The following is a 23,508-nucleotide window of genomic DNA, read 5'->3' as shown; positions in this document are numbered from 1 at the left end:
GGAAAGTTAACGGACTGTGGAGAAATACTGGCCACATTGGAAAGTTAACGGACTGTGGAGAAATACTGGCCACATTGGAAAGTTAACGGAATGTGGAGAAATACTGGCCACATTGGAAAGTTAACGGACTGTGGAGAAATACTGGCCACATTGGAAAGTTAACGGACTGTGGAGAAATACTGGCCACATTGGAAAGTTAACGGAATGTGGAGAAATACTGGCCGCATTGGAAAGTTAACGGAATGTGGAGAAATACACTTACTTGATTTTTCCTGTGGGTGCAGTGACATGAATAAAAACATCTGGCAGATACCCCCCCCCCCCCCCCCCTTCCCCAATACAAAATCATGTGACCATGTGAGGAAACAGTGAGTGTGCACGGCTTGTCTAGCGCACTATTCACGCTGTGTGCACACTGAGTGAACAATGAAGATTGATACAGAGCTTACAGTGTCAGCATACAGACAGAAAGGGAACAGTGGCAGTGAAAGCAGAAACACTATTTACAGATGCAGTCTTGCTGTTCCGTTTGAATTGTTATGTCTCTCTCTATGGACAGGGAAATTGCTCAATCGGTAGCGCCATGCTGGCTTCAAAATAAGTTGTCACTTTGATTGGCGTGAGTTCGATCCCCACTTTCAACGAGAGATTTATTTCCGAGAGTCAACTTTGTCTCCTCCGTGTCCAAACACCCCTGTGTGCAAGCATGTGCACGATCGAGACAGACAGACAGACAGACAGACAGACAGACAGACAGACAGACAGACAGACAGACAGACAGACAGACAGACAGACAGACAGACAGACAGACAGACAGACAGACAGAGCCCAAGTTCACAGCCAGTCTCAGGGCTTGGAAACACGAATACACACTTGCTGAAACACAATACACACATGCTGAAACACGAATACACACATGCTGAAACACGAATACACACATGCTGAAACACAATACACACATGCTGAAACACAATACACACATGCTGAAACACGAATACACACTTGCTGAAACACAATACACACATGCTGAAACACAATACACACATGCTGAAACACAATACACACATGCTGAAACACGAATACACACATGCTGAAACACAATACTCACATGCTGAAACACAATACACACATGCTGAAACACGATACACACATGCTGAAACACGATACACACATGCTGAAACACGATACACACATGCTGAAACACAATACACACATGCTGAAACACAATACACACAAACTGAAACACAATACACACAAACTGAAACACAATACACACATGCTGAAACACAATACACACATGCTGAAACACAAATACACACATGCTGAAACACAATACACACATGCTGAAACACAATACACACATGCTGAAACACAATACACACAAACTGAAACACAATACACACATACTGAAAAAAGAAACAAAAATGGGTAGCGCCGTACTGTATGGCAGCTCGCCAGTCAGAAAGCAGCCCACATTTCCATGAAGGTATTACCTCACAGTACTGTATGGCAGCTCGCCAGTCAGAAAGCAGCCCACATTTCCATGAAGGTATTACCTCACAGTACTGTATGGCAGCTGGCCAGTCAGACAGCAGCCCACATTTCCATGAAGGTATTACCTCACAGTACTGTATGGCAGCTGGCCAGTCAGACAGCAGCCCACATTTCCATGAAGGTATTACCTCACAGTACTGTATGGCAGCTCGCCAGTCAGAAAGCAGCCCACATTTCCATGAAGGTATTACCTCACAGTACTGTATGGCAGCTCGCCAGTCAGAAAGCAGCCCACATTTCCATGAAGGTATTACCTCACAGTACTGTATGGCAGCTCGCCAGTCAGAAAGCAGCCCACATTTCCATGAAGGTATTACCTCACAGTACTGTATGGCAGCTCGCCAGTCAGAAAGCAGCCCACATTTCCATGAAGGTATTACCTCACAGTACTGTATGGCAGCTCGCCAGTCAGAAAGCAGCCCACATTTCCATGAAGGTAACTATAACCTCACAGGACTAGATGAAATCTTATCTTTATCCTTATGCTTTAAGAGTTGTCCACAAAGTCAAAGATGTAAGTAACTCTTCAACCATGAAAGGAAACAAGAAAGGCACAACAGAAACCAAACACCATGCAGGGAAGCTGTACGTGAGACTGTGACAAAAACAGTGGAAGACTCGTATATTTAGTGAAAAGGTATTTTCCCAATGAATAAAACTCCCTGTTTAACCACACATACACAGAGTTCTGATTAACAGGGAAGAAACAAATTGCTTAAACTAACACTATCACTAGTTTTTATATTCTTTTTTATATTTAGTCAAGTTTTGACTAAATATATTAACATCGAGGGGGAATCGAAACGAGGGTCGTGGTGTATGTGCGTCTGTCTGTGTGTGTGTGTAGAGCGATTCAGACTAAACTACTGGACCGATCTTTATGAAATTTGACATGAGAGTTCCTGGGTATGAAATCCCCGAACGTTTTTTTCATTTTTTTGATAAATGTCTTTGATGACGTCATATCCGGCTTTTCGTGAAAGTTGAGGCGGCACTGTCACGCCCTCATTTTTCAACCAAATTGGTTGAAATTTTGGTCAAGTAATCTTCGACGAAGCCCGGGGTTCGGTATTGCATTTCAGCTTGGTGGCTTAAAAATTAATTAATGACTTTGGTCATTAAAAATCGGAAAATTGTAAAAAAAAATAAAAATTTATAAAACGATCCAAATTTACGTTTATCTTATTCTCCATCATGTGCTGATTCCAAAAACATATAAATATGTTATATTCGGATTAAAAACAAGCTCTGAAAATTAAATATATAAAAATTATTATTAAAATTTTTTTTTCCAAATCAATTCAAAAACACTTTCATCTTATTCCTTGTCGGTTCCTGATTCCAAAAATATATAGATATGATATGTTTGGATTAAAAACACGCTCAGAAAGTTAAAACGAAGAGAGGTACAGAAAAGCGTGCTATCCTTCTTAGCGCAACGAATACCCCGCTCTTCTTGTCAATTCCACGTGCACTGCCTTTGCCACGGGCGGTGGAGTGACGATGCTACGAGTATACGGTCTTGCTGCGTTGCGTTGCGTTCAGTTTCATTCTGTGAGTTCGACAGCTACTTGACTAAATATTGTATTTTCGCCTTACGCGACTTGTTTTTTAAATGTCTTCGTCAGACACTTTTCAGTGGCTCCTGTTGTTAAATAACTCCTCACCTCGATCTCATAGTCCAACTGTTGGCATAATATTAGGTACGCAATTAGTTAAACTTAAAATGTCTCACTGGTCTGCAACTCATTTGACATATTTTGTTATCCTGAGACGTCTAAAAAGTCATATTTAGCCGCTGGACTCCCTTTGAATGTCAGTCAGCACCAATAGCAGTCAGCACCAATAGCAGTCAGCACCAATAGCAGTCAGCACCAATAGCTAATGGGACCAAAAGAGGTACAGACACTCGGAAGAAAACGAACACATGTGAACTATTTCAGAGAGGAAACTGCATGCATGATGGTGACAATAACTGAATTATATATTCTGTGACAATCTGCTCACACTCTCTCTACTCACCTTTAAAATTGAATCGCTCTACGACAGTCACAAATCAAAGTGATGTTAACAGCATCCTACAAGGTTATTCCCGCTACATCATTTCTTTCTTTATTTGGTGTTTAACGTCGTTTTCAACCATTCAAGGTTATATCGCGACGGGGAAAGGGGGGAGATGGGATAGGGGAAAGGGGGGAGATGGGATAGAGCCACTTGTCAATTGTTTCTTGTTCACAAAAGCACTAATCAAAAAATTGCTCCAGGGGCTTGCAACGTAGTACAATATATGACCTTACTGGGAGAATGCAAGTTTCCAGTACAAAGGACTTAACATTTCTTACATACTGCTTGACTAAAATCTTTACAAACATTGACTATATTCTATACAAGAAACACTTAACAAGGGTAAAAGGAGAAACAGAACCGTTAGTCGCCTCTTACGACATGCTGGGGAGCATCGGGTAAATTCTTTCTCGTCCCAACCAATATGGGACTCCCCCTAACCCGCAGGGGGTCCGCTACATCATACTACCTGTAAAAGATAGTCTGGACAATGCACGGGAGATATCTGGTAACAAAACAGTTGACACTGTATTTACTTTGCATAACACTTGTGCCAACTGTCATCAACTAATTGCTTTGTCTTTGTAACTTGAGAAACACTAGGGAAGGAAGGAGCTTCAAACCAATCATCGCTGTACAAAAGGTCAAGTTTGATGGGCTATAACGGCTATAAAATGAAAACAAAAACTAACTTTTTTTCTGATAACCAAAAAGCAAACAACTGAATCCAGTAGTAACTTGTAAATGTGAAGTTCTACTGAGATCCTATATTTTCCCTGATAAAAAACTCCTGTACTAAAATCTTTCCTCTGCTCACATAAGCATGACAATACATGAACTATAAACAATTAACATGTAGCACCCACAAGTTAGTTACAACAGCAAAGATGGGGGTTGACGCCAAAACTTCATTTTAAACTGTTCTCACAACACAAAATCTCACAACTGATGTCTCCAGCGTTACAACAAGGAATGAGGATACCCAGGAATCAAAGTTCAACAGTTAAAGTTCACAAAACAAGACAATGATCGTTTTCTCTGGCCGTGCTTTTCTTACGACTCAGAAGAGAATCTGGCACACACAGACACGAGGATATAACAAACATGAAGTAAAGCACGCTTACTTGATCCAGCTGCTTAGGGAAAGAAAAGAGTAAAACAATTAGCTTTTTGTACAAGGTATGAACGCTCCTGACAACACACTTTAACAACTTCAAACCGATAGTCGATACCGTAAGGTTTTTACAAAATATAGTAATTTGAAAATGGAAATGATTGTATGTGGCTTTCAGTTGTGTGAGCTGACTGTTTGTACGAACCAAGACCACAGTCTTGGCACTAAACAGCGTATCATTCTTGGCACTAAACGGCGTATCATTCTTGGCACTAAACGGCGTATGATTCTTTGGAAACTACTTGTGTTCTTTTCAGTTTCCAAAAAAAAAAGACAAAGACGTGATCCTTAATCCTTCATGTACCACACAGCAGTCTTTGAATATCATACAGATCTGAAGAGAACACTCACCCACACATGAATCAAACACAAGGACCCAGGCATGAAAACTGAAAAAAAAAAAAATACTGAAAACAAAATTCGAAGGCGCGTAGCACCAAGTTTCGCAGGCGCGTAGCGCCAAGTTTCGCAGGTGCGAAGCGCCAAGACTTGTAGGGGGGTCCGGGGGCATGCCCCCCCGGAAATGTTTTTTTTCAAGGGTGCAATTTGGTGCAATCTGGGGCTATCTGAGCCTTAAAATTGGATTCAAACATGGCCCCAAAACTATTTTACTATAACTATGACTAGGAAAAATAAAAAAATAAAAATAAAAAAAAGGAAAAATACGGAAAATACAAAAAAATACGGTTTATTTTTTTCAAAAATACGGAGAATTTTCATGCCTGAGGACCACAACAGAACCTAGCTTTCTTGACTAACCAGTTTCATCATCAAAACAAAAGTTCTCCATCTACTTGAGGGCAGCAGAGAGAGATATCCTAACCCAACATATTGTGTGCAACCTGTTGAGTGATAGTGTGTACACTACCACAACCCTACATGCAGCAAATTGAAACCAACACTGGTGTGAAGTGAACTGGGGAGATGGGTGACCTGGCGACCCAAAGTCATCAAACATTATATACTGCTTGATTATAAAACTGTTGTGGCCTGCACACTGTACACCCCTGTGTGAGGAGTGTGTGTGTGTGTGTGTGTGGGGGGGGGGATGGGTCAAAAGGAAGCGAAATGGTTGCCTGAGAATTATAGGACAAATAAGAAATTAAAAAATCATGCTGTTCTTCATCAACAAACAAAATCAAAACGAAGCAGTAATATTCTGTGGAAGAAAAAGAAACATGATGCCAAAATGAGGAAACTGAAGAGCCTGCAAAAGAAAAGTGTCTTTCAGCTTGAGGTGACTGGTGAGGAAACTGAAAAGAAGACGTGTGAAAGTGAACAGCATCCTAGGTGTCACTGTGACACTGACAGTGAACAGCATGCTAGGTGTCACTGTGACACTGACAGTGAACAGCATGCTAGGTGTCACTGTGACACTGACAGTGAACAGCATGCTTGGTGTCACTGTGACACTGACAGTGAACAGCATGCTTGGTGTCACTGTGACACTGACAGTGAACAGCATCCTAGGTGTCACTGTGACACTGACAGTGAACAGCATCCTAGGTGTCACTGTGACACTGACAGTGAACAGCATGCTTGGTGTCACTGTGACACTGACAGTGAACAGCATGCTTGGTGTCACTGTGACACTGACAGTGAACAGCATGCTTGGTGTCACTGTGACACTGACAGTGAACAGCATGCTTGGTGTCACTGTGACACTGACAGTGAACAGCATGCTTGGTGTCACTGTGACACTGACAGTGAAAAGCATGCTAGGTGTCACTGTGACACTGACAGTGAACATCATGCTAGGTGTCACTGTGACACTGACAGTGAACAGCATGCTTGGTGTCACTGTGACACTGACAGTGAACAGCATGCTTGGTGTCATTGTGACACTGACAGTGAACATCATGCTTGGTGTCACTGTGACACTGACAGTGAACAGCATGCTAGGTGTCACTGTGACACTGACAGTGAACAGCATGCTTGGTGTCACTGTGACACTGACAGTGAACAGCATGCTTGGTGTCACTGTGACACTGACAGTGAACAGCATGCTTGGTGTCACTGTGACACTGACAGTGCACAGCATGCTAGGTGTCACTGTGACACTGACAGTGAACATCATGCTAGCTGTCACTGTGACCAGACTCAAAACTTACTTCCCCTTGGCCCTGCAATGGAAACAAACAAGTACTTTGTTATTGTAAGAACATACATCAGATGTCATTAAATTTCATTGCAGCGTTCAAACACGTTTTCTATGGGCCTGCATCCCTGTTCAAAATCACCATGGAATGCATCATGAATAATTGTGAAAGTTGTTTGAAGAACTCACATTTTATATCAACTTGCACACAATGAATGACCTACAAGTGAATGATCTCTTTCCCAATCCCAGTGTTGTTACCAGGCCTCAGTCTTTAGTCATTAATGCATACTTTTCTGATCTGACACATTGTACTGACCCAAGCCAGTCGAATGTCCGATAGATTTGACAAGTGGGACATTTTTTGACAAAACAATTTGGGGGGGGGGGGGGGGGGGGGGGGGGGGGGGGGAAGGTCAGAACATTTTGACCGATACGTATTTTGAATCCAGGTCCGACTGACCTATTATCTATCCTCTGTGTCTGGGAACAACACTATAACTCATCTACACTCCATGTTGAGCAAACAGAGGAGAAGCGTAACTATGGCGACTGACTCTGTCTGAAGGTCTGTTTGAGGAGCAGCGGCTCCAGCGACGGGTCGAGCTCCTCGCCGACGTTCTCCAGCAGCAGGGGGTTGCCGAAGGTGATGCAGTTCTCCAGCGTGCGCATGTAGTCGGCGTCTGTCAGCTTGATGACCGACAGCGTGTTGTCCTTCTCCGAGTTCTTCACCCACCGGTTGGCCTGGCTCTGAGGGTCGATCATCAGCGGCCTGAAACAATACACAGCGTGTTATGGTTACAACTTGATTTTACTGTGAGCTCTGAGGGACGATCATTAGCGGCCTGAAACATTACACAGCGTGTTATGGTTACAACTTGATTCTACTGTCTGACCTGAGGGTCGATCATCAGCGGCCTGAAACATTACACAGCGTGTTATGGTTACAACTTGATTCTACTGTGTGATCTGAGGGTCGATTATCAGCGGCCTGAAACATTACACAGCGTGTTATGGTTACAACTTGATTCTACTGTGTGATCTGAGGGACGATCATCAGCGGCCTGAAACAACAAGGCGTGTTGTGTTATGGTTACAACTTGATTCTACTGTGTGACCTGAGGGACGATCATCAGCGGCCTGCAATCTAGCATCACATCAAAACCTAAACTTGATTTCTACTCTGCTCTCTGCTTTTGTTTGAAATTGTCATGTTACTCTCCTTTTTTTTTTTAAACAGAATCAGATAATATAACCTGGAGTGTTTCTCTCTGAACGCTTGTCAGATTCAAGTCTGAAAAATGACAAAAACTGACTCCTTTCTACAATAAATGTTGCTTCTGTAAAAGTTTGTCTCTTGGACCGGACTTGGAACAAGAGAGCATGACTATAGTCACAGCTGACAGTCTCACTCTTTCCACATTTGTGTCAGATCTTGTCTAGGCTTTCCCACAGCGAGCGTTTACTTATGACAATGTTTAGCACAGTGCAGTGTATGGCTTTCCCACAGCGAGCGTTATGACAATGTTTAGCACAGTGCAGTGTATGACTTTCCCACAACGAGCGTTTACTTATGACAATGTTTAGCACAGTGCAGTGTATGGCTTTCCCACAGCGAGCGTTATGACAATGTTTAGCACAGTGCAGTGTATGGCTTTCCCACAGCGAGCGTTATGACAATGTTTAGCACAGTGCAGTGTATGGCTTTCCCACAGCGAGCGTTATGACAATGTTTAGCACAGTGCAGTGTATGACTTTCCCACAGCGAGCGTTATGACAATGTTTAGCACAGTGCAGTGTATGACTTTCCCACAGCGAGCGTTATGACAATGTTTAGCACAGTGCAGTGTATGACTTTCCCACAGCGAGCGTTATGACAATGTTTAGCACAGTGCAGTGTATGACTTTCCCACAGCGAGCGTTATGACAATGTTTAGCACAGTGCAGTGTATGACTGACCAGCGGCGAGAGTTGGCGACGATGACGCCGTTGTCGATACTGAAGCTGTCCTTGGGCAGGCCGGCGATGTTCCAGGCCTGGATCTTGATTGGCTCGCCCAGCGTCTTGCTAAGAGAGAACTCGGTGCTGCACGGGATCTTCTTCTCCTGAAAACACACAGTGCAACAAGATGGGGTAAGTCACTCTTGCCATGCCATGCTAACTCTGTCATGCGTTACTAATTATGTAAGTATTGTAGTAGTAGTAGTAGTAGTTTTTATAGTAGATTTAGTCCCTCTTTAGGGCGAGGGCCAGATGCAAAAAAGTATACCAATGCTTATTCTGTTACCCTCGTAAAATAAAGAATTGTCATTGTCATTGTCATTGTCATTGCGTGTAACTTCATGAAAATGCATAGTGCAGTAAACATGGGCTGTGACCCTGCTGCCTGAATATGCCAACCATGTGCTGCATGGAATCTTCTTTACCTGCTAATGCAAAGTAAAGTACAGGCAAGCTATGGGTAGACCCTCATTGTACTTCCTTGGCTAAGTGGGACACTCCAAGCTGCCTTGAATCTTAACCTGTAGGCACAATAAAAAGTCCAGTGCCAAGACAGCTTGTTCTCTGGCTGCCCGTTACCCCAATCACTGGCAGCAAGAAAATTGTAACTGGGCAGCCACTTAATAGGATATCCTTGGCTGTCTGGTTACCGTTCTCTGGCTGCCAGGACACCCCGATCTCTCACTGCGACCTGCCGTCACCCACCTGGCAGAGCTTGACCCAGTCGGCAGTGGCCGCGTCCCTGAAGGCGAGGGTGAAGGGGCCGAGGTAAGCGATGACGCCTGCAGAGATCAGCACGTCGCCCATCAAGTTGTCGTAGACGTTCTGAAGGTTTTCGGCCGCTTGGGTCCAGCGGCTCTTCTCTCCCCCCAGTCCCCCGATCAGCTTCTCCGCTCGCACCAGCTTCTTGCCGCACAGGTCCACCTGTGTACAGGGGAGATAACACACTTACAGGGGGAGATAACACACGCTGCAGACTTACACTGTTCAGCGTCCTCATCTTCAGAAGCAGGTTAGTTTCTTTCTTTTTTTTCTTCTTTTTTTTCTCACATTCTCTCTCTTTTGGTAAATTCATTCACTTATTCATTCCATTATCTATATATTATACACTGTTTTTTTCTTGTGTGTTGAAGAAGCACAAAGCTGTGTCAAAACAAACAAACACTTTCATTTTTCCAGCCTGAACCCCACCAACACGTGCATGAACTTACCTGTAACCCCTCCGCCAACACATGCATCATGTTACTTGTGCCTCCCCCCCCCACCTGCATGAAGTCACCTGTAACCCCTCCCCCAACACATGCATCATGTTACTTGTGCCCCCCCCCCCCCCACACCTGCATGAAGTCACCTGTAACCCCTCCCCCAACACATGCATCATGTTACTTGTGCCCCCCCCCCCCACACCAGCATGAAGTCACCTGTAACCCCTCCCCCAACACATGCATCATGTTACTTGTGCCCCCCCCCCCCCACACCTGCATGAAGTCACCTGTAACCCCTCCCCCAACACATGCATCATGTTACTTGTGCCCCCCCCCCCCCCACACCTGCATGAAGTCACCTGTAAACCCCCCCCCCCCCCCCCAAAACAGGTGCATCCAGTTACCTGGGCCTCCAGCTTGGCCTTCTTGTCGGTCATCTCCTGGAAGGTGGACTTCAGGTCGGCCAGACGTTTCTCCACGGCCGCCAGCTCGGCCCGCTTCTCGTTCAGTTTGGCCATCGTGGCGTTCAGCTCCGACTCGGCCTCCCCTAGCTTGATCTTCTTGGGGGCCACCACCTGTTGACACACAGTAATAGCTTGATCTTGGGGGCCACCACCTGTTGACACACAGTACTAGCTTCATCTTGGGGGCCACCACCTGTTGACACACAGTAATAGCTTGATCTTGGGGGCCACCACCTGTTGACACACAGTAATAGCTTGATCTTGAGGGCCACCACCTGTTGACACACAGTAATAGCTTGATCTTGGGGGCCACCACCTGTTGACACACAGTAATAGCTTGATCTTGGGGGCCACCACCTGTTGACACACAGTAATAGTTATGCTGGCCTGTCCCAAGAAATTTCTCAATCACCCTTCTCTTCCTGCCTCTCTCACTGTCAACGAAGTACCTATCTCTTTCTCTCCGTCTGTCCGCAGCCTTGGCGTCACTCTCGATCCAACTCTCTCTTTCCAAAAACACATCTCTAACATCTGCAAGTCTGCCTATCTAGAGCTGCGCAAGATTAGTTCAGTCCGTCACTACCTCACCACTGATGCAACCAAAACGTTAGTGTGTTCTTTAGTCCTCTCAAAGATAGATTATTGCAATTCTCTTCTGGCCGGTCTCCCTAAGTACCTTTTAGATAGACTTCAAAGGATCCAAAATAACGCTGCCCGTCTGATCTTCAAATCTTCAAAGTATGAACACGTCACACCCCTTCTTTACTCTCTACACTGGCTGCCTATCACTAAAAGGATCGAATACAAACTCTCCTCTCTTTCTTTTGCCGTCGTTTCTGGTTCTGCCCCAGAATACTTGTCAGAACTCCTCAATCTCTACACCCCCTCTCGTCAGCTTCACTCCGCCGCCGACACTCGACTCTTCCGACTCCCCACAGTGCAAACAAAGACATGTGGCGAGAGGTCCTTCGCCTATCAAGCCCCTGTGACCTGGAATAGATTACCTCTGCCTCTCAGACACTCAGATTCTCTCACTACATTCAAGACAAATCTCAAAACACACCTCTTTCAGCGCAAGTGATTTTTCCTCCAGCATCTCCCCACCCACCCCATCCCGCCCCACCTCACCCCCTACCTAGTGCCTAAAATAACGTGCATATATATTTTCTGCGCTTTGTGTCAGCACTGTTTGTGTGTGTGTAAATAGTATTGTTGACACGTTTTTATATAGAAGCCTACTGTGGTTCTTGTGCTTAGGCTGTGTATTGGACAGTCACTGTATGCCTGCATTATTAGTTGTCAGTAATTATTATATGTGCTGATTGTTCTCTTTGCCTGCGCGCGTATAGTATGTTGGTTATGTTTGGTCATAGTATGTTTGTTTATGTTTGGTCGTTATCTTTGCCTGTGCGTGTTTTGTATGTTTGGTCGTTTTTCTTTGCCTGTGCGTGTATAGTATGCTTGGTCGATGTATGTATTGTAAAGCGCTAAGAGTAGACATTTCTAGAATAGCGCTATAAAAGTTTGCATTATTATTATTATTATTAATAGCTTGATCTTCTTGGGGGCCACCACCTGTTGACACACAGTAATAGCTTGATCTTCTTGGGGGCCACCACCTGTTGACACACAGTAATAGCTTGATCTTGGGGGCCACTACCTGTTGACACACAGTAATAGCTTGATCTTCTTGGGGGCCACCACCTGTTGACACACAGTAATAGCTTGATCTTCTTGGGGGCCACCACCTGTTGACACGGTCCACACCACACAGTTTGACACCTACCTTGGCCAAACGGTCCACACCACACAGTTTGACACCTACCTTGGCCACACGGTCCACACCACACAGTTTGACACCTACCTTGGCCACACGGTCCACACCACACAGTTTGACACCTACCTTGGCCACACGGTCCACACCACACAATGACACCTACCTTGGCCACACGGTCCACACCACACAATGACACCTACCTTGGCCACACGGTCCACACCAAACAGTTTGACACCTACCTTGGCCACACGGTCCACACCACACAGTGTGACACCTACCTTGGCCACACGGTCCACACCACACAGTTTGACACCTACCTTGGCCACACGGTCCACACCACACAATGACACCTACCTTGGCCACACGGTCCACACCACACAATGACACCTACCTTGGCCACACGGTCCACACCACACAATGACACCTACCTTGGCCACAAGGTCCACACCAAACAGTTTGACACCTACCTTGGCCACACGGTCCACACCACACAATGACACCTACCTTGGCCACACGGTCCACACCAAACAGTTTGACACCTACCTTGGCCACACGGTCCACACCACACAGTGTGACACCTACCTTGGCCACACGGTCCACACCACACAATGACACCTACCTTGGCCACACGGTCCACACCACACAATGACACCTACCTTGGCCACACGGTCCACACCACACAATGACACCTACCTTGGCCACACGGTCCACACCACACAATGACACCTACCTTGGCCACACGGTCCACACCACACAATGACACCTACCTTGGCCACACGGTCCACACCACACAATGACACCTACCTTGGCCACACGGTCCACACCACACAGTGTGACACCTACCTTGGCCACACGGTCCACACCACACAATGACACCTACCTTGGCCACACGGTCCACACCACACAATGACACCTACCTTGGCCACACGGTCCACACCACACAGTGTGACACCTACCTTGGCCACACGGTCCACACCACACAATGACACCTACCTTGGCCACACGGTCCACACCACACAATGACACCTACCTTGGCCACACGGTCCACACCACACAATGACATCTACCTTGGCCACACGGTCCACACCACACAATGACACCTACCTTGGCCACACGGTCCACACCACACAATGACACCTACCTTGGCCACACGGTCCACACCAAACAGTTTGACACCTACCTTGGCCACACGGTCCACACCACACAGTGTGACACCTACCTTGGCCACACGGTCCACACCACACAATGACACCTACCTTGGCCACACGGTCCACACCACACAATGACACCTACCTTGGCCACACGGTCCACACCACACAATGACACCTACCTTGGCCACACGGTCCACACCACACAATGACACCTACCTTGGCCACACGGTCCACACCACACAATGACACCTACCTTGGCCACACGGTCCACACCACACAATGACACCTACCTTGGCCACACGGTCCACACCACACAGTGTGACACCTACCTTGGCCACACGGTCCACACCACACAATGACACCTACCTTGGCCACACGGTCCACACCACACAATGACACCTACCTTGGCCACACGGTCCACACCACACAGTGTGACACCTACCTTGGCCACACGGTCCACACCACACAATGACACCTACCTTGGCCACACGGTCCACACCACACAATGACACCTACCTTGGCCACACGGTCCACACCACACAATGACATCTACCTTGGCCACACGGTCCACACCACACAATGACACCTACCTTGGCCACACGGTCCACACCACACAATGACACCTACCTTGGCCACACGGTCCACACCACACAGTTTGACACCTACCTTGACCACACGGTCCACACCAAACAGTTTTGACACCTACCTTGGCCACACGGTCGTAGATTTCCATGGCCAGGATCCACTTGCACAGACCCTCAGCGGCGGAGGAAGCGTTGGCGACCTTGGCAGGGTCAAACTCGGGGTTGGTGATGAACTCCTTGCGGATCTTGGCCATGACGTGCACGGGGATGTTGTCGCGATCGTACTCCTTCAGCATGCCCAGGAAGTTCATGTCGCCTAGCAACCGTTTGGACGGCCCCCAGTAGTCCATCATCTGACCGACACAAAATCCCACAGTCACACTTCAAACAACTCTCGCCGTGTTTCTGAGACAGGTAGGTCATGCATTACACTGAGGCCATACACATCCACAGGCAACATCTTGATGTCACACAAAATCAACACAACCCTCTCCTCTATCTCCCTGTACAAGTCACACAACATCAACACAACCCTCCCCTCTATCTCTCTGTACAAGTCACACAACATCAACACCACCCTCCCCTCTATCTCTCTGTACAAGTCACACAACATCAACACAACCCTCCCCTCTATGTCTCTGTACAAGTCACACAACATCAACACAACCCTCCCCTCTATCTCTCTGTACAAGTCACACAACATCAACACAACCCTCCCCTCTATCTCTCTGTACAAGTCACACAACATCAACACAACCCTCCCCTCTATCTCTCTGTACAAGTCACACAACATCAACACAACCCTCCCCTCTATCTCTCTGTACAAGTCACACAACATCAACACAGTGACCCTCCCCTCTATCTCCCTGTACAAGTCACACAACATCAACACCACCCTCCCCTCTATCTCTCTGTACAAGTCACACAACATCAACACAACCCTCCCCTCTATCTCTCTGTACAAGTCACACAACATCAACACCACCCTCCCCTCTATCTCCCTGTACAAGTCACACAACATCAACACCACCCTCCCCTCTATCTCTCTGTACAAGTCACACAACATCAACACAACCCTCCCCTCTATCTCCCTGTACAAGTCACACAACATCAACACCACCCTCCCCTCTATCTCTCTGTACAAGTCACACAACATCAACACCACCCTCCCCTCTATCTCTCTGTACAAGTCACACAACATCAACACAACCCTCCCCTCTATCTCTCTGTACAAGTCACACAACATCAACACCACCCTCCCCTCTATCTCTCTGTACAAGTCACACAACATCAACACCACCCTCCCCTCTATCTCTCTGTACAAGTCACACAACATCAACACCACCCTCCCCTCTATCTCTCTGTACAAGTCACACAACATCAACACAACCCTCCCCTCTATGTCTCTGTACAAGTCACACAACATCAACACAACCCTCCCCTCTATCTCTCTGTACAAGTCACACAACATCAACACAACCCTCCCCTCTATCTCTCTGTACAAGTCACACAACATCAACCCAACCCTCCCCTCTATCTCCCTGTACAAGTCACACAACATCAACACCACCCTCCCCTCTATCTCTCTGTACAAGTCACACAACATCAACACAACCCTCCCCTCTATGTCTCTGTACAAGTCACACAACATCAACACAACCCTCCCCTCTATCTCTCTGTACAAGTCACACAACATCAACACAACCCTCCCCTCTATCTCTCTGTACAAGTCACACAACATCAACACAACCCTCCCCTCTATCTCTCTGTACAAGTCACACAACATCAACACAACCCTCCCCTCTATCTCCCTGTACAAGTCACACAACATCAACACCACCCTCCCCTCTATCTCTCTGTACAAGTCACACAACATCAACACCACCCTCCCCTCTATCTCCCTGTACAAGTCACACAACATAAACACCACCCTCCCCTCTATCTCCCTGTACAAGTCACACAACATCAACACAACCCTCCCCTCTATCTCTCTGTACAAGTCACACAACATCAACACAACCCTCCCCTCTATCTCTGTACAAGTCACACAACATCAACACAACCCTCCCCTCTATCTATCTGTACAAGTCACACAACATCAACACAACCCTCCCCTCTATCTCTCTGTACAAGTCACACAACATCAACACAACCCTCCCCTCTATGTCTCTGTACAAGTCACACAACATCAACACAACCCTCCCCTCTATCTCTCTGTACAAGTCACACAACATCAACACCACCCTCCCCTCTATCTCTGTACAAGTCACACAACATCAACACAACCCTCCCCTCTATCTCTCTGTACAAGTCACACAACATCAACACCACCCTCCCCTCTATCTCTCTGTACAAGTCACACAACATCAACCCAACCCTCCCCTCTATCTCTCTGTACAAGTCACACAACATCAACACAACCCTCCCCTCTATGTCTCTGTACAAGTCACACAACATCAACACCACCCTCCCCTCTATCTCTCTGTACAAGTCACACAACATCAACACCACCCTCCCCTCTATCTCTCTGTACAAGTCACACAACATCAACACAACCCTCCCCTCTATCTCTCTGTACAAGTCACACAACATCAACACAACCCTCCCCTCTATCTCCCTGTACAAGTCACACAACATCAACACAACCCTCCCCTCTATCTCCCTGTACAAGTCACACAACATCAACACAACCCTCCCCTCTATCTCCCTGTACAAGTCACACAACATCAACACAACCCTCCCCTCTATCTCTCTGTACAAGTCACACAACATCAACACAACCCTCCCCTCTATCTCTCTGTACAAGTCACACAACATCAACACCACCCTCCCCTCTATCTCTCTGTACAAGTCACACAACATCAACACAACCCTCCCCTCTATCTCCCTGTACAAGTCACACAACATCAACACAACCCTCCCCTCTATCTCCCTGTACAAGTCACACAACATCAACACAACCCTCCCCTCTATCTCCCTGTACAAGTCACACAACATCAACACCACCCTCCCCTCTATCTCCCTGTACAAGTCACACAACATCAACACCACCCTCCCCTCTATCTCTCTGTACAAGTCACACAACATCAACACAACCCTCCCCTCTATCTCTCTGTACAAGTCACACAACATCAACACCACCCTCCCCTCTATCTCTCTGTACAAGTCACACAACATCTACACAACCCTCCCCTCTATCTCTCTGTACAAGTCACACAACATCAACACAACCCTCCCCTCTATCTCTCTGTACAAGTCACACAACATCAACACAACCCTCCCCTCTATCTCTCTGTACAAGTCACACAACATCAACACAACCCTCCCCTCTATCTCTCTGTACAAGTCACACAACATCAACACAACCCTCCCCTCTATCTCCCTGTACAAGTCACACAACATCAACACAACCCTCCCCTCTATCTCCCTGTACAAGTCACACAACATCTACACAACCCTCCCTTCTATCTCCCTGTACAAGTCACACAACATCTACACAACCCTCCCCTCTATCTCTCTGTACAAGTCACACAACATCAACACAACCCTCCCCTCTATCTCCCTGTACAAGTCACACAACATCTACACAACCCTCCCTTCTATCTCCCTGTACAAGTCACACAACATCTACACAACCCTCCCCTCTATCTCTCTGTACAAGTCACACAACATCAACACAACCCTCCCTTCTATCTCCCTGTACAAGCCAGTTTCTTAGGCTCAGATAAAGTTCCCCCAAAACCCCAAATCAGCTTACAAACAGACAATGTTCTGTCGGTTTCCCCGTTTGTATGGGTTTTGAAACATTTCTACATGTTCCACCTGAAATTTTGGCAGAATGATAGAGGTCTTTTACGTGCCACTGTGGAGACACAGGGGTGGGACATGGATACTGGACTGGGTGGCCGAGTGGTAACGCACTTGCGCTCGGAAGCGAGAGGTTGCGTGTTCGATCCTGGGTCAGGCCGCAATTTTCTCCCCCCATTCCTAACCTAGGTGGTGGGTTCAAGTGCTAGTCTTTCGGATGAAACGAAAAACCGAGGTCCCTTCGTGTTCACTACATTGGGGTGTGCACGTTAAAGATCCCACGATTGACAAAAGGGTCTTTCCTGGCAAAATTGTATGGGCATAGATAAAAATGTCCACCAAATACCTGTTTGACTTGGAATAATAGGCCGTGAAAGGTGAAGGCTCGCCTAACAGGCTTGAGGTTTGCTGGTCGATGTGAATGCATTATATATTGTGTGTAAAAAATGTCTGTTTGTCTGTCTGTCTGTAAAAAATTCCATTTCAAACGGCAGAAATTAATATGTAAAGCGCGGAGAGCACAGTTAATTGTGGTTCGCGCTATATAAGCTCTTCATCATAATATAAGCTCTTCATCATAATAATAATACTGTCTCTGAGTCTGCACATAAAGTTGACCCGTATCCGTTCCGGCCTGGATTCATACCTGTGACCCTAGGATCACAAGTCTGATGGTCTACCCCCTAAGTTACCCGTGACCCTAGCATCACAAGTCTGATGGTGTACCCCCTGAGTTACCCATGACCCTAGGATCACAAGTCTGATGGTGTACCACTTGAGTTACCCGTGACCCTAGGATCACATGTCTGATGGTCTACCCCCTAAGTTACCCGTGACCCTAGCATCACAAGTCTGATGGTCTACCACTTGAGTTACCCGTGACCCTAGAATCACAACTCTGATGGTCTACCACATGAGTTACCCGTGACCCTAGGATTACAAGTCTGATGGTCTACCACCCGAGTTACCCGTGACCCTAGAATCACAAGTCTGATGCTCTACCACCTGAGTTACCCGTGACCCTAGAATCACAAGTCTGATGCTCTACCACCTGAGTTAACCGTGACCCTAGAATCACAAGTCTGATGCTCTACCACTTGAGTTACTCGTGACCCTAGAATCACAAGTCTGATGCTCTACCACCTGAGTTAACCGTGACCCTAGAATCACAAGTCTGATGCTCTACCACTTGAGTTACTCGTGACCCTAGAATCACAAGTCTGATGCTCTACCAGCTGAGTTACTCGTGACCCTAGAATCACAAGTCTGATGCTCTACCACTTGAGTTACCCGTGACCCTAGAATCACAAGTCTGATGCTCTACCAGCTGAGTGACCCGTGACCCTAGAATCACAAGTGTGATGCTCTACCAGCTGAGTGACCCGTGACCCTAGAATCACAAGTCTGATGCTCTACCAGCTGAGTGACCCGTGACCCTAGAATCACAAGTGTGATGGTGTACCAGCTGAGTGACCCGTGACCCTAGAATCACATGTCTGATGCTCTACCAGCTGAGTTACCCGTGACCCTAGAATCACAAGTCTGATGCTCTACCAGCTGAGTTAACCGTGACCCTAGAATCACAAGTCTGATGCTCTACCACTTGAGTTACTCGTGACCCTAGAATCACAAGTCTGATGCTCTACCACCTGAGTTACTCGTGACCCTAGAATCACAAGTCTGATGCTCTACCAGCTGAGTGACCGGGCTCCCTAAACTAACCTTCTCTCCGGGCTTGTCGGGGTTGTTGATCTTCTCTGCCTTGATGTCCTTCATGACACACACGGCCGCCATCACCAGCTTGACGCCGCCCGGCGGGCTTTTCATGGACTTGACGATGGTGATGTCTGAAGGCTGGGAGAGAGAGACAGCACAGACACGGTGTCAGTCAACAGTGCAGGCTGGGGTCACTCTCACACTCCATTCTCACACTCTTTTCTCACACTCCTTTCTCACACTCGCACAGACAGACAGACACACACACAAAGACAGACAGACAGACAGACACACACTCACACAGAAACACACACAGACAGACAGACACTCACACAGACACAAACACACACAGGCAGGCAGACAGACAGACACTCACTCACACAGACACAAACACACACAGACAGACAGACACTCACGCAGACACACAGGCAGACACACTCACAAAGACACAAACACACACAGACAGACAGACAGACACACACTCACACAGACACAAACACACACAGACAGACACACACTCACACAGATACAAACACACACAGGAAGACAGACAGACAGACAGACGCTCACACAGACACAAACACACACAGGCAGACAGACAGATAAACAGAGACACAGACAGACAGACAGACAGACAGACGGAGACACACACACACCTTGAGAGTGTTGAGGGCGGCGAGGGCGGCCTCCAGGGCGGGCAAAGCCTCGGCCAGCTCTCCCTCACACTCGTCCTTGAGCGCCTGGGCCTCCCCCGCCTGCACGTTGGCCACCGCCTCGTCGGCCTTGACCCGCTTAGACGTGGCCTCCACCTCCACCGACTCAACCTCGATGACGCCCATCATGCGCGTGTTCTCCTCCGCCGCCACCACCAGCTTGGGCTGCAGGTCGTGCAGCTCTTGTTGCATGTCAGCCACCTGTAGGGAAAACACACCAAATGTCCTTCACTTATGTCCACACCTATACAATCACGTCGGTCACCTGTAGGGGACAGGGCACACCACTTTACTTTCTTTATTTGGTGTTTAACGTCGTTTTCAACCACGAAGGTTATATCGCGACGGGGGGCACACCACTGGGTTGTAACAAGGTGACACATGATGTTGACATGAAATGGAACAACACACCCCACCAGGTTGTTACAGCTCAACACCTGACATCCTTCACCCATGTCTACACCTGTACAGGTACACCTGTCAGCCACCTGCATGGCACACAACACCTGACATCCTTCACCCATGTCTACACCTGTACAGGTACACCTGTCAGCCACCTGCATGGCACACAACACCTGACATCCTTCACCCATGTCTACACCTGTACAGGTACACCTGTCAGCCACCTGCATGGCACACAACACCTGACATCCTTCACCCATGTCTACACCTGTACAGGTACACCTGTCAGCCACCTGCATGGCACACAACACCTGACATCCTTCACCCATGTCTACACCTGTACAGGTACACCTGTCAGCCACCTGCATGGCACACAACACCTGACATCCTTCACCCATGTCTACACCTGTACAGGTACACCTGTCAGCCACCTGCATGGCACACAACACCTGACATCCTTCACCCATGTCTACACCTGTACAGGTACACCTGTCAGCCACCTGCATGGCACACAACACCTGACATCCTTCACCCATGTCTACACCTGTACAGGTACACCTGTCAGCCACCTGCATGGCACACAACACCTGACATCCTTCACCCATGTCTACACCTGTACAGGTACACCTGTCAGCCACCTGCATGGCACACAACACACCACTGGGTTGTAACAAGAAAACACCATACTTCCTCACACCATCACATTTCTTGTTTCCCTAGCCTGTCTTGGTTCTTCCATCAAATTCAACCTCCCTCTGTCCCCTGTCATCACCCTGACATATAACATCGAACGCAGAAGAAGAAGAATCACCCTGACATATAACTTGTATCTGTGGCCTATCTTAGCTCTTCAATCAATTCAACCTCCCTCGGTCCCCTGTCACCAAGTCAAAGCTCCACCAACCTGCGATGCAGCGAAGGCCAGCTTGTCCAGGCCGACCACGTAGCGTCGCTTGGCCTGCATGGTCTCGTCCTGCTTCTTCTGCAGCAGGTTCTTGAAGGAGTTGATCAGCTCCAGGTAGGATGTGGGCGTCACGTAGTTATGGCGACCCAGCTCGTTGAAATACCTGCAGGTACAGCAAAACTCATTCAGCAAAACGCTATAGTACAGTGAAACCCTCCCCTGCCTTACAGATTGCCAAACGCCATAGTACAGTGAACCCCTCCCCTGCCTTACAGATTGCCAAACGCTATAGTACAGTGAACCCCTCCCCTGCCTTACAGATTGCCAAACGCTATAGTACAGTGAAACCCTCCCCTGCCTTACAGATTGCCAAACGCTATAGTACAGTGAACCCCTCCCCTGCCTTACAGATTGCCAAACGCTATAGTACAGTGAACCCCTCCCCTACCTTACAGATTGCCAAACATTTGGAAAAAAATCAGGTTTTTAAAAAGATGGAGATTGGTTATGCTTACTAGCTCTTATCCTGCTCACATGTTCAACAGGATTTCTCCTTGTCTTTCTATGATTCACTGAGTACAACGAAACTAGCACTGCAGAGAAAAAGAGTCAGCCAACAGGATTTCTCCTTGTCTGTCTATGATTCACTGAGTACAACGAAACTAGCGCTGCAGAGAAAAAGAGTCAGCCAACAGGATTTCTCCTTGTCTGTCTATGATTCACTGAGTACAACGAAACTAGCACTGCAGAGAAAAAGAGTCAGCCAACATAAATGATAGCAGAAAGAGTGCCTACTTCTCAGAGAGGGTGCGGACGCTCTGGTGGAAGTGCTTGCAGATCTTGACGGTCTCCACCTTCTCCTGTTCCTCAATGTCGGCATCCTCCAGGAATTTGTTGGCAACACGCTCCAAGGCGTCTTCCGGCCACGGCTGTAAAATAATAACAATAACAATTAGAAAAGACATGTGAATTACAAGTAAGTAGAAAACTGTGGTCAGTGAGAAACTGACCAACAAGGACTGAGTTTCACGCTAATGCAAAGCAAGAGGCAAGACCGACATGAACAAACTGACTGACTGACTATTGGAGTTTAACGTCCTCTAAGACCAGTTGGCCTATATTGGGACAGGTATTGGTAATACGCTGAGGATATGGTGTGGTACTTTGACTCGAACAAGCCTGCTGTGGCTCTCTTCTTCCCCACGCCAGCATTAGGCTCGTCTTGTCAAAGTATAGAGATACGATCATGGTGAGGAAAAACAAGAGATAACATGAATGTCTTTCAAGCCCTGAGACTTTCGCTGTGAGCTTGGGATCTTTACTTGCACACGTGTGAAAATGGGGGGGTTCAGACACCAAATAGTCTTCACAAAGTTGACTCCGAGAAATAAATCTCTTGCCAAAACTGGGATTTGTACCCACGCTGAAAATGAGAAACAGGTAATAAAGACAGCAGGCGACCGACTTAGCTACGTCCCCGCCCACAAACAGACAGACAGGTAATAAAGACAGCAGGCGACCGACTTAGCTACGTCCCCGCCCACAAACAGAGAAACAGGTAATAAAGACAGCAGGCGACCGACTTAGCTACGTCCCCGCCCACAAACAGAGAAACAGGTTATAAAGACAGCAGGCGACCGACTTAGCTACGTCCCCGCCCACAAACAGAGAAACAGGTTATAAAGACAGCAGGCGACCGACTTAGCTACGTCCCCGCCCACAAACAGAGAAACAGGTTATAAAGACAGCAGGCGACCGACTTAGCTACGTCCCCGCCCACAAACAGAGAAACAGGTAATAAAGACAGCAGGCGACCGACTTAGCTACGTCCCCGCCCACAAACAGACAGACAGTTGTGTATGACATAAAACAAAGTCCAAGCCAGTCAAAGTGA

At 47.3% G+C, this 23,508-nt stretch overlaps 1 protein-coding gene across 2 annotated transcripts in view; it reads right to left on the bottom strand.

The window, feature by feature from the left end:
• Positions 1-23,508, bottom strand: part of LOC138963742 (dynein axonemal heavy chain 7-like) — an 80,856-nt gene that overhangs the window by 35,288 nt on the left and 22,060 nt on the right. For both annotated transcript variants that reach the window (XM_070335590.1, XM_070335591.1), the window contains exons 13-21: positions 22,410-22,543; positions 21,615-21,777; positions 20,252-20,509; positions 19,602-19,733; positions 14,195-14,425; positions 10,501-10,671; positions 9,597-9,815; positions 8,850-8,995; positions 7,448-7,662 (exon numbers count right to left, since the gene is read on the bottom strand). In XM_070335590.1, the coding sequence (XP_070191691.1) occupies positions 7,448-7,662; positions 8,850-8,995; positions 9,597-9,815; positions 10,501-10,671; positions 14,195-14,425; positions 19,602-19,733; positions 20,252-20,509; positions 21,615-21,777; positions 22,410-22,543 (1,669 nt within the window). The remainder of the gene's footprint in view (positions 1-7,447; positions 7,663-8,849; positions 8,996-9,596; positions 9,816-10,500; positions 10,672-14,194; positions 14,426-19,601; positions 19,734-20,251; positions 20,510-21,614; positions 21,778-22,409; positions 22,544-23,508) is intronic.

The sequence above is a fragment of the Littorina saxatilis genome, linkage group LG4 (genome assembly GCF_037325665.1).
Source record: "Littorina saxatilis isolate snail1 linkage group LG4, US_GU_Lsax_2.0, whole genome shotgun sequence".
Lineage (NCBI taxonomy): Eukaryota > Metazoa > Mollusca > Gastropoda > Littorinimorpha > Littorinidae > Littorina > Littorina saxatilis.
This window is presented reverse-complemented; position numbering and strand designations above follow the sequence as displayed.